This window comes from Sinocyclocheilus rhinocerous, unplaced genomic scaffold (genome assembly GCF_001515625.1).
Source record: "Sinocyclocheilus rhinocerous isolate Xijiao unplaced genomic scaffold, SAMN03320098_v1.1 scaffold2593, whole genome shotgun sequence".
Lineage (NCBI taxonomy): Eukaryota > Metazoa > Chordata > Actinopteri > Cypriniformes > Cyprinidae > Sinocyclocheilus > Sinocyclocheilus rhinocerous.
In genome coordinates, this window is record NW_015664037.1 from 19,020 (window position 1) to 31,008 (window position 11,989).

Consider the following 11,989-nt stretch of genomic DNA (forward strand, 5'->3'; position numbering starts at 1 on the left):
TCATCAAATACAACTAGTGGATGTAACAAGAAGTATTACTTCACAATTAGCACACACTTACAATTTTACAATATTTACAACATTGATTGTCATTGAGAACAATTTCAAAATATGTGCCTGAATGTTTGTCTGAACTAAAATGTTTATATTTGTATGTATCAAAAAGTATCTGACTTTCTTATGAGATTAAGTTGATCTTATTTTATGAGAAATGTTATCCTCTGGTCTTGTTTCTGTTAACCGTAAGTGTAATTGATGTTGGCGTCACTTTTTAATGAATACTGTGGTTAATAGCTAGTGCATTACAAATGCTTTTGTATTATGAAGAAAAATGACAAACATACAATAGATTTATAAAATTAACTGTCATTGACCAATTTAAAATGTTTATTTGTTGTCTGATTTGGAAAGTTTTATCTTGTATCTGACATTTTATGTTACAAGTTAATCTTATGTTATGAGAAATGTTATCTGCTAGTCTTGACTGTGTATGATTTTCAATCATCCAAGGTGTAGTTGATGTTGGTAACACTTTTTAATGTATACTGTATTGTAGCTAATAGTTGTAGTGCATTACAAGGCATTTGTGTCATCTAATCATCTAAATTAAATTTATGAAATTGAGATTTAGAACATTTTGTTGTGCCTCTGTGCATGCATTGTTCTCTACCCTGACAACATTTTTGACAAATTAAATTGCTAACATTTTTACATCTGTCTGTTTTATTTCAATTTTGTAGAATTACAAATTGATGGCAATGCTTATTATTTTTGTCATATTAACACATTAATTAGCAGTTTCTGATAATTTTCAGTTACACAATGTGTTTAAATGACACGTGTGTTAAATTACATTACACAGTAGATGTGTGATCCATCTTAACACACAAATTGTGTTAAATTTGACACAACATGTGTTGTCCCTGAGCACACTCACCACATGTGTTAAAATTCTGCACAACGTGTCATTTTTAACACATCTTTTTTTGCAGTGTATATTTGACTTTGTACAACATCATTCAATGGAGGACAAAACACTGGTTCATAATACCATCAAGATGTTAACCACTTAAATTTTACTTTTTGTTAATACGGACGAAGCGCACTGTTAAATTTTGCCACCAGTTGGCGTTTACTTCACCTGTAATGGTGAAAATTATTCAAATACCGGATGCGTGAATCGATGCTTTTGAATACTGAATTGTTTATCCTTCTGGGTTATTTAACAGGAGATAATTACATTTTTAGAAGTTTATTTGTTCACATGATGTAGCCTACACAAAAAGACAGAAGTAGTAGCTATATCTAATCTTTGGATAACATTTACATTTATATTAATGGCTATCTAACCGGATCAAATTTTGTGTGAGACTCTCATAGTAACCTGACAGCAATTCTAGTCATCTGCTAGGAGTAGATAGTAGACAAATCGGATAAATAAGAGGGAAAAATAAGTGGGATATCAATTGGCATGAACAAGGTTATGCTCTACACTGTGTTATTTGAGATACTATGATAGATTTTATTAATATTTTGAAATAGATTTTGTTTTTATATTTTCTACTTTCATTTTAATTTTAGTTGCAGTTTTCGTGTTGTGTGTTTTTAGCATTTTTATTAGTTTGGGTTATTTTAAAATATGTCTTTAATTTTTATTTTAGTTTGATTTATTTGTATATCAAGTTAATCTAAATGAAAATGAGAACTGTTGCCTTGTCGACTAGCTTAAATAAAACGGTTTTCATATTTTATTTTTATTTTTCATATTTTTGTGTCAGTAAACATTTATTTCAAGTAATGGCATTTTTGTATAATTTAATTTTGGTTAATTATAATAACCCTGGCTCTACAGTAACCTACTTGTTTCTTTTGAAATGTAGAAAGCGTGACTGTCCATCTCTAAGCGAGCTCTCTATGGTCTACCCACCGAGCAATGAATCATGACCACGGGATCTCCATATATAAGCGACTGCAAACAGATGAAGACAGCAGAGCCCGACAATAATATCCAGCTGCAGCCCCGCAGCCCCACACGTTTTAGGACACACAATCCAGACCACACTATCCAGGCCGGAAGTGAGGGGCGGAGTTAGTAAAACGTAACAACATGGTGGAGAGCAGGGTGAGTAAAGTTTGTCATTTTGTGATGAAAAATTCGTAGCAGGGTGAAGTTTGTCATTTTGTGATGAAAAATTCGTTCAAAAGTTACATGTTTATTTTATAAATACTGTTTATGTGCATGCCTTTCACGTTTTATTTCTGAAGCTTTGAATTGTTGTCATCCTTTACCATTTTTTTTTTTTTAGGTTGTTTGTTGTAAATGGGCTTTGCGATAAAGCCACTTTATGGTTTAAATGTATTACTTTTTATATATTTAATGCTTTCTTATAATTCTATTAGTTTCATTTTTTGTTGGTTTATTTTATGCTATTCTAGAGCATTGTAAATTTGTTATTGACTTTTTCAAATAACAGAGAACAGGTAAGTTTTATTAAAGCTGCTTTTCTGAAATGGCTCAAGACATAATTGTGTAACTTGTGCACACTTGTGCAATGGTATGTCATTGTAGGGAATGGATGTGTGGACAGCTGACGCATATGTTGTGGCTACCTGGTTACCTCCAAATAATTTGGACCCATCACTGTCTTTTCCAGTAAGGCCATAAAGGTACATCACATTCATAATACTGAAAATGTAATTTAAATCTGACTTTAAAAAAAACTAAAAAAAAAAAAAAATTATTTTAAAATTATCTATAGGATCACATTGCATTCAAAGATGCTATTGTCTTTCCTGCTTGGAAGCCAGGACACTGGATGTTGTGTGTAAGTTATATGGAATTTGGTTACTAAATATATAATTGATTGTGTAAATTGCCTTCATTTGTCTTGTCACAATTCAAAATTACCATTGCACTATTGCAACCTAATAACACACTGTTTTCCAGGTAATGAAGCCAAAAGATAGACAAATCTACTTCTTAGATTCAACCAATCCCTATGGGTTGGGTGATGAGTGCTATGTGCACATTTTCAGGTTGCTTAAATGTGAAAATGTTCATGGTTCGCTGTTCATAAGGTTTGCCTTCAAATGTTCAAAATGTTGGCTTAATGGTTATTTGGATGTTTGCATGATGTTCTGAATTTGCATGTGTGTGACAATTGTTTTATTTTCTGAAAGGCCCAGTTACTGGGGGCTACTGTTTTTGCAGATTTTCTTTGTATTCATACTCTTTCATATGAACTTTGTTGTTATTATTTGTGTATTTTTGTTTCAGTAAGATGACAGCTAAAATTGCAGACATGGATGCTACTAAAAAACAAGGTTAGTTTTGTAATTGGGACATATGTCAATCTCTTACACACAACCTAAATATTTTTCTTTTTCATTTTTTTTAAGGATGTCCCCCAACAGATTGGCTATGTGGACTGTGGAGTCTTCATGTTGATGGTAAGGCAAATCATGTTTTGCTATAAATAAACTAATGCTTGCCTTCCAATTTAATGTATTGACAGTATCAGTTTGTTTCTTCTGGGATCCCTAAACAATGGCATTGCTATCTTTCATCTTTCAAACTCCTTTTGCCCCATTTTAATTATGATTGGACTTTTTCTTAAATTTTGCTGTTTTTTATAGTATGCTCTACACGTTGTGTTGGGAGCCCCCTTTGACTTTACATCTGTAAGTAATTAGGAGCACAAGCAATTGGATTTCATGCTGTTTTGATATTTATAAGATTTCTCTGTATTTCTGTCTTAAAGCATGACTTTCCAAAAATCAGGAGATGGTGGGTGGGCACTAATTCTTTTGGAGAACTTTGGAGTTGTCCCAGAAAGGTATTTCCTTATTTCCTTAAAGTTCACACTACTTTGCCCCCTACCCCAGACAAAAAAAAAAATCAACCAAAAAATGTTACAGGACAGAAAATCTCCAGAAGACACTAGAGCTACATGAAGAACAAGCTACACCCAGCAGCAGTGAGGTATTTGTCAGTAAATATGTGTTGTTGCAAATGTGTAATTTATATGAAATAGTAAAATTGTATTATTCTTTGCCATTTTGTAATGAAGGAGCTCACTATAATCAAACACATGAAACTGGCTGTAAAATGGATACATGCCAATAGACATGTGTTCAGGGGCCCTGTGGAAGAGCCTCTTTTCCTCAGAATGGAAGAGGATGACAAGGAAAAGACCCTCCAAAATCTCATCAAAGATGTGGAAGACTGCAGAGACCCATTCACATTTAATTTTTCATTCAGGGAAGACATGGAGATTTTTTTAGTTGAATGCCATGAAAAAATGGGATTAAAATTGAATTCTTCTTTTGAAGAGTGAAAAGTATAAGACTTTCAAAAGCTTTTTTTGTTTTGTTTTGTTTTTTAGATTACAATTACATTTCTAAATTTTAATTTTAGTTCTATTTTTGGTTGTTGAAATTTTTTTTTTATTAGTATGTTGCACTTTTTCCATGTTCAATTTGAATTTTAAAATAAAAAGTATTCTTGACATCAAACGTCCATTCTCTGTGTCTTTAAGTATTTGTTACAAAACAAACATGACCTAAATATCTCATCATAACCTACAGTCAAAAAAAATGTTACGGTTTACTAGATTGATCAAAATGAATATCAATTTAAAAAATAAAAATAAAATTTTAATATAATTTTTTAGTATTTTGTGTATTATTAAATATTGTAAATCCTATCAAAATTCTTGGGATAGCTCATATTACATCTAACAAAAGAAAATTGCACTACAAAACTGCGACAGATCCACCGTTAACAATATATGGTTCGCCTTACTTCCGGCCTGGATCGTGTGGTCTGGATTGTGTGTCCTGAAACGTGTGGGGCTGCGGGTCTGCAGCTTCAGGGAACAACACATCAGCAGCTATGGAGAGATCTGACAGACTCACACTGATACTTCTGCTCGTTTCTTTACTAGCAGTTTGTCGTCCAGTGGACGCCTGGTACAAACAAGCGGCGAGACCGAGTTACTACTCCGTGGGCAGAGCTTCAGGACTCCTGTCCGGGATCAGAAGGTCAGAACCAGAACTAGAGCCCATCGACCCACTGACAGACATCAATGCCCTGCCAGAAACACATTTCCCACGCAACTTCCTCAAAAACATGGTAAGATTACTACAGTAGCTTATTTGTCTCTGTATCTATTCGTAACTAATCAAAATGTTATACATCATATATTATTCATAGCCTACTCTAAGTTCAGTCTTGGAAAATGGTCAGCTTTTTCAAAACAAACCATAAACTGTCCTGATCCTACCACAGCTTCTTCCAAACTAAGATTACTATATCAAAGCATATATTGTATTCCAACACAATTATCATATATTATGATTATTATTTTCCCTCTCTCTCTCTCTCTGTAGCCCATTTGTGTGAAGGATGTTGTTCCAGAGCTGCGAAGCTGTGAGTTTCTCCAGGATGGTAGCTTGTTTAAGTGTGGGGCCAGTGTGATCTTCAGCCTGGACTCAAGAATCTGTCTCAGCAGCTGAGAATGAACACAGTACCTTTCAGTCATTCCGAACAATACATACAGTATTTGTGAGCAAGGTGTGAACAAGTGCACTCTTAAAATTACAGTAATGTGGAATAAAATGTTTGAACGTCATTTAATTCATATCAAAATGGTAATGTATTTTTTAGTTACTTTTATGTGGCTATTAATGTGGCAGTGAATTTTAGTGGATGCATGAAGTTCACACACACACACACACACGTGTCCACAGGAGTGATCGCAGATATAATTTCTTACATTACCTATGAACATGTTCCATTAATATCTGACAACCACAAAGTACCAGTATTTTTGTCGTTTTGATCAGCCAACTTTTTTTTTTTTTAAACCGATCAAATTATTTCAAGTAAATGCCCCAGATATTATCTAATGTAAGGACTTCCATAATGAAGTGTCATTCAGCAACTTGAACTTACCAGATACACTTTTTTTTTTTTTTTGTACACAAGACACGTTATAGTACAAAGTAAAACATCCAGCTAAATATAATTTAGCCCATTTATTTACAACACTTTAATGATCCCACAATTAAGTCAATTAACTAAGCAGGTAACAAATCAAAGATGCCCATAATTAAAATATTATTAAAAAAATACTGCATTTATATATGGATTTCATGATCCATTACAAATAAGCAATTTTGTTAAAAATAGACACAGAAACAACAAACAAAAAAGGAAATATAAAAAATTAGAGAAGTGAGATTGTTTGAAGGTTATGTTTAACAATAGTGCTCATGGTGAGCTGGAAGGCATCATGTACGCTGGAGGGGTTTGTGGCATTGGTGAAGTGAGAGTACACCATCTTGCCTGAGGTGGTAGCACATGCCACAAACTGGTCAGTCACATATTGAGCAGCACAACTCACATCACAGTCAGACCCTGCATCCCAACACAGAGAAACACATTAATCAGTTCCTTAATATATTAAAACTTTACCAAATATCCTTTCAAAAGGTAAAAAGACAATGATGGCCTTGTGCATTTTTTAATACTACTATTGCATACAGTATGCCGTATACACATGTAGCATGTACAGTTTTAAATAAGGAACTCGCTAAATCCTGCCTTAAAAACATTAGTGACATTTCTACCTTAGCTACTACAGGTGCATCTCAATAAATTAGAATGCCGTGGAAAAGTTCATTTCAGTAATTCAACTTAAATTGTGAAACTCGTGTATTAAATAAATTCAATGCACACAGACTGAAGTAGTTTAAGTCTTTGGTTCTTTTAATTGTGATGATTTTGGCTCACATTTAACAAAATTCACTATCCCACCAATTCACTATCTCAACAAATTAGAATATGGTGACATGCCAATCAGCTAATCAACTCAAAACACCTGAAAAGGTTTCCTGAGCCTTCAAAATGATCTCTCAGTTTGGTTCACTAGGCTACACAATCATGGGGAAGACTGCTGATCTGACAGTTATCCAGAAGACAATCATTGACACCCTTCACAAAGAGGGTAAGCCACAAACATTCATTGACAAAAAGCTGGCTGTTCACAGAGTGCTGTATCCAAGCATGTTAACAGAAAGTTGAGTGAAAGGAAAAAGTGTGGAAGAAAAAGATGCACAACCAACCAAGAGAACCGCAGCCTTTCCACGACATTCCAATTTATTGAGATGCACCTGTATAATGATTAGCCTAATGCCAGTCTAAAGAAGTCCTGTGTGTCTGGATGTGTTAAAACGGAATTGCACAGAAATTATGCAACAATGCTTAAACATATGGCTCTTATAAGAGTGACTGACGTGAGGTATCCAGAGAAAACGGATTATTAGTATCTGCAGTCTTTAATTACATAGCAAAGGGCCAACTAGACATGGAAGGGCAACAAATCAACACACAGACAGGGAGAGAGAGAGAGAGAGAGAGCGACCGAGAGAGAGCGACCGAGAGAGAGACAGAGGCAAACAACATCTACGGTCATTAATTGAATACTTTGTAACTTCAGCAAGCTTATTTATAAACCCTGTAAAGTAAAATTATGCTCCACAGAAATAAACAAGACTGTAAAAAAATGTTAGTACCTTTGAAGTCTGGTTGATAAAGTCGCAGGTGTCTCCCAGAATACAGTATTTTCTCAGCAAACAGATCAATTTTGTTCAAAAATAAAACCTGAAAATTGAATTTAAATGCAAAGTTAAAAGAAAACTAAAAACATCTGAAGCCATTCAACCCTTTCAATTAATTCATCCCTATTGTTTTTGTCTATTGCAGAACAAAGTGTTTGTTATATTAATTAGTATATACTCTGAAAATCATTGCATGACAATTCTTAATAGGAGCATTAACGAATGGACAAAGACTGCATCATATGGAAATGCATAACTGAAGTGGTACAGAATGATGGTGTAAAGAGAGGTCAGCACTTGTGATGAAGCAGGTTAGGTGTACACACTAAATCTCAATGAGTGCAGACAATTATGGGCGGTTATGAGGAGGGGAGGGGCTTAGAAACCGATTCTTTCAATGGACTCATAAAAAGCACAAATACAATCAAGCTTCACGTAATAGTATGAATAATCATCATCATCTTTGCAGACAACATCTTTTTTTAACCCCAGTTCAGATCAAAGATGACAATAACAGAATTAAATATAGTGTGAAAGCCCTAATGTCAGATTACACCGATTTTACAGGCCCTGAAACAAACCCAGCTCACCAGAGAAGCTCCTCTGAAAAACACACTTTTACATGTGGATCTGAAGTACTCCAGGCTTTCATGGAGACGGTTCTGTTGTTTAAAAAAAATAAATAAATAAAAAGTTAAGTTACATTTTGTAATGCTTGGTATTTTAGTGTGACATGGTATGAGGAATATGATAGGAGCAATTTTCAATCCACTTAATCTTTTCCTCTTTTTGTACTTTTTAAACTTTTCTATTAATCTTCAATGGTTGATAGTATAGTATAGTATATATTTATTTAATGCCATGTCAGCATCAAAGGCTATTTTCATGGCAAAAGTATAAAAAATACAATAAAAACTAGCAAATAAACAAGTTATCACACAAGATTTTTACATTAACGTGATAAAAATGCAAAAATTTTTCCTGGCAAAATTTTACTGAACTCTTTAAGGGAATTCACTTCATAAAAGAGTTTCTGTACATTAAAAGCTGGACAGTAAATAAAATGTTTAACAGAAAGAGGATCTTCGATGGTTGAAGGGCGAGTAGAATGTCACCTAGTTTTTGAAAATGTTCATTATTGTATTCATATAGCGAAACTTTCACAGATTGTTTAATGAAACTGTTTAATGAAATGTAACTCACATAATTCATGCAAAACATCACAGGGCATAGACAAAAGGGTGGAAAGGCTCTGTCCTATTCCCAAATCATACATGCATACAATTATGCGGTTAACTGACTCTTACTTTTTGCATGAGCTCAAGATGTCGAGTGTCTAAGCTTGCACTACACTACGTACACCACAGGCTTCACAATCTACATGCATTTCATTTCATTTGTCAGACCTTAACTAAAGCCTGTTACACAAACTTTTCTGACAATAAGATCTAACTAAATCATCTGGGTTTTTGAACAGATAAGACAGCATTCTAGAGTTAGAAAGTTTCCGTAATATGGGCACAAGATCTCTAAAAATCAAGTATGCTACTCACCTTGGAATGATTTTCATCAAGGTTTTGATCATACCCACTAAGAGCCACCATAAACAGCACTGCCTGGACATCGTCGAAATAACTGTACCACTTCTTTCTTTCTGAACAATGACCACCCACATCATATAGCCTATAAACAAAGGAGTATTTATAAACAAATTATTTGTATGATGAAATTAAATAAAATCAAGCTGAATCTCATACGAGAAAAATTAAGTCAAAACTGGTTAAACTAATTTGACTAAGTTAATGGAAATATACAATGTGCTGCCTTCCATTTAAATCAAATTCAGGTGTACATAAATATTTATTTTTATCCTTTTTTAATCTTGACAAACCCTGGTCACAGTGTGATTTTACTGTACGGAAAAGGAGCCACATGAACACTCTGCTAAACATCATCTTTAGTCAGTAATGAAAATAGAATCACACAAACATGTTTAGCTATGATAACACTGCAGAAATCTGTTTACCTGTACAGCGAGTTGTTGACTTTGAACTGGGTTTCGATGACACCACGAGTCCTTACTCGCACTCTGAGGACATCTGTTTTAGTGGGGATGTAGTTTGGTGCGATGATGCGACTTATGTTCTCAAAAAAACTAGATTTGTGCGCACACAAAACGGAGGAAAAACCAAAAGCACAAAATGTTTAATGCTCAATTTTACACACACAAATCAACATGCCCATTTTTTCCCTCAAAATTACAATGGTTACATGGAGGATAATACAGATAGCAGTATGCAGTATTAAATCTCCTGCAACTATCATTCATAAACTATCCTCACTACCACTACATAAGTCACTCATGACGTTCTTTATTTGCAATTTGGAAAATTATATCAAACCAAATAGGGGAAATTAAAGAACTAGCCACTTGTTCAAACATGAAGATTACATTCAGTATTTTAATAGTTCCAAATGGCAAGCGGAAAAGATTATCCAGCCTTAAATCTTTAATTCGGGGATTTGAGATGAGAAACTTCTGATGTTATCATTTTCCTTAGGTTAAACATTTTTAGAAGATGCAGAAGTCATTGCTGATTATCCTTTGTATTACAGTAGATTGGCCATTGACCATTGGAGACTGAGATTGCTGTTGCTGTATGCACCTTACCATAACCTTTCATTCAGTTAACTGCTGAATCAGATTTGTTTTATTTTACCGTACCTTTGGACGATGTTCCCCCCATAAACACATTTTTCACTGTTTCTAAACAATCACACTGATAATGACTGGAAAGCAATACTGCAGTTATTTGCATCATCAAAGAGTGATTGATTTATGTGATTGGCCAAGTTGAGAGACCACAGACGGAGTAAAACATGGCAAATTGTTGGAGCATCCCGCAAACACAAGGATCTCATTCATTGAGAATTTTAAATGATGTTGAAATAGATGAGGCGTGAAATACTTCAAAGTATCATTTGTAACATGAGAATAATTGACAAACCCAAACATAATTGAAATCTCCTGCATTACAAGCAATTGTCCCTGAAATGAGCTGTATTTGCATATGATGCAAATACTAACAAACTGGTTACACTGCTACAGGAACATGGAGTTTTCAATGACTGCATAGTTTCCAGGGACAAACATTACATTATACACTTCAACATCTCTCCATGGGGAGACCTTTACTGCAATAAATGTGGCATTATTAATATGGCATATCAGGATGCAGGAAAATACTTCACGATTATTCAGTCCAGTGGTAGAACAGATGTTCCTGTCAAATAAAAGGTAACATTCTATACAGCCTCTATAATTATTGTTGGTAAAGAACATCTGATTTTGCAAGCGAGCAGAGCTTAGCTCTGACTAGCTAATTTATCATGGGTCACAAACTCTTCATTGGGTGATTACTTAAGGCTATTTTAAATTTTCTTGCGTGAGAAGTTATGCGTTTGTGTGACCAGATCACACCACTTTTTTACATAAGACACGTTATAGTACAAAGCAAAACATCCAGCTAAATATAATTTAACCGGACTAAAACTATAACTAAGCAGGTAACAAATCAAAGATGCCCATAATTAAAATATATATATAAAAAAAATATTCAGTCCAGTGAATATCCCACTCACAACATGCTGACTTTGTTGAGTGTGAACTCATGAACCCTCATTTGAAAGTTGGCCGGAAGTGTCATGTTTGTTTTCTGTGGTTTTTGAAGCATCAACTTTGAGGGACCCAAACAGTAGCATTATATGGAATCACAGAGAGTCCTATTTTCTAATTCTCCATGTGTTCCACAGAAGAAAGTCATATATATCTAGGATGATATAAGGGTGAGTAAATGATGAAAGAATTTTCATTTTCATGTGCAGTATCCCTTTCATGAGGTGGAAGACAATCATGTCAGTAAATTTCAGGGAAGCAATCAGTGGCATTCAAAGGAAACTATAGCTTCATTATGCAATGATACAAATGGCATAGAAGTGATTACTCACTATAGTGCAGAATCATTGAGCTGGAACTCGTGGCCTCTGGCCACTGCCGCCCTGATGCCCAGATCCCCCCACAGACTGCAGAATGAATGAGCCACAAATGGCAGCAGCTCCATATCCTCTCCTACACAACACTTACATGACAATATGGCACGTGCATGGGCCTATAAGAACATAGCAAAGAATCTGAACGACCTGTGGTTGAATCGGTCAAAACGTCTGTCAAGAAAATGGTCTGGTCGTAAGGTTAGAGATACATTTAAATTGGATCATGATTAAAACAAACAAAAAAGCAGAATAACAAGAGTTTGAAAAAAAAAAAAAGAAAAAAAAAAAAAAAAAAAAAAGTATTTTTTACCCC

General features: G+C 34.4%; 2 protein-coding genes and 1 long non-coding RNA gene across 5 annotated transcripts in view; 2 read left to right on the forward strand and 1 right to left on the reverse strand.

The window, feature by feature from the left end:
• Nucleotides 1-2,005: 2,005 nt before the first annotated feature.
• On the forward strand, nucleotides 2,006-4,355 carry LOC107729579 (uncharacterized). Of its 2 annotated transcripts, XR_001638594.1 has the most exons (8): nucleotides 2,006-2,122; nucleotides 2,570-2,653; nucleotides 2,760-2,825; nucleotides 3,278-3,450; nucleotides 3,637-3,681; nucleotides 3,762-3,836; nucleotides 3,919-3,982; nucleotides 4,071-4,355. It is a non-coding gene; the product is annotated as an uncharacterized LOC107729579 (long non-coding RNA). The 2 variants fall into 2 exon arrangements; XR_001638595.1 differs by lacking the exons at nucleotides 2,006-2,122; nucleotides 2,570-2,653; nucleotides 2,760-2,825 and having other exon boundaries at nucleotides 3,302-3,324; nucleotides 3,400-3,450; nucleotides 4,071-4,353.
• A 539-nt stretch (nucleotides 4,356-4,894) lies between these two features.
• Nucleotides 4,895-5,517, forward strand: LOC107729573 (neuropeptide B-like). Its single transcript, XM_016540149.1, has 2 exons — nucleotides 4,895-5,134; nucleotides 5,392-5,517. The coding sequence occupies exons 1-2, from the start codon at nucleotides 4,895-4,897 to the stop codon at nucleotides 5,515-5,517; spliced, it is 366 nt and encodes a 121-aa protein (XP_016395635.1).
• A 611-nt stretch (nucleotides 5,518-6,128) lies between these two features.
• LOC107729578 (guanine nucleotide-binding protein G(o) subunit alpha-like) overlaps nucleotides 6,129-11,989 on the reverse strand; it is an 8,763-nt gene continuing 2,902 nt past the window's right edge. For both annotated transcript variants that reach the window (XM_016540153.1, XM_016540155.1), the window contains 6 exons: nucleotides 11,632-11,792; nucleotides 9,650-9,778; nucleotides 9,177-9,306; nucleotides 8,214-8,285; nucleotides 7,579-7,666; nucleotides 6,129-6,421 (listed from right to left, as the gene is read on the reverse strand). In XM_016540153.1, the coding sequence (XP_016395639.1) occupies nucleotides 6,231-6,421; nucleotides 7,579-7,666; nucleotides 8,214-8,285; nucleotides 9,177-9,306; nucleotides 9,650-9,778; nucleotides 11,632-11,792 (771 nt within the window). In that variant the 3' untranslated portion in view covers nucleotides 6,129-6,230. The remainder of the gene's footprint in view (nucleotides 6,422-7,578; nucleotides 7,667-8,213; nucleotides 8,286-9,176; nucleotides 9,307-9,649; nucleotides 9,779-11,631; nucleotides 11,793-11,989) is intronic.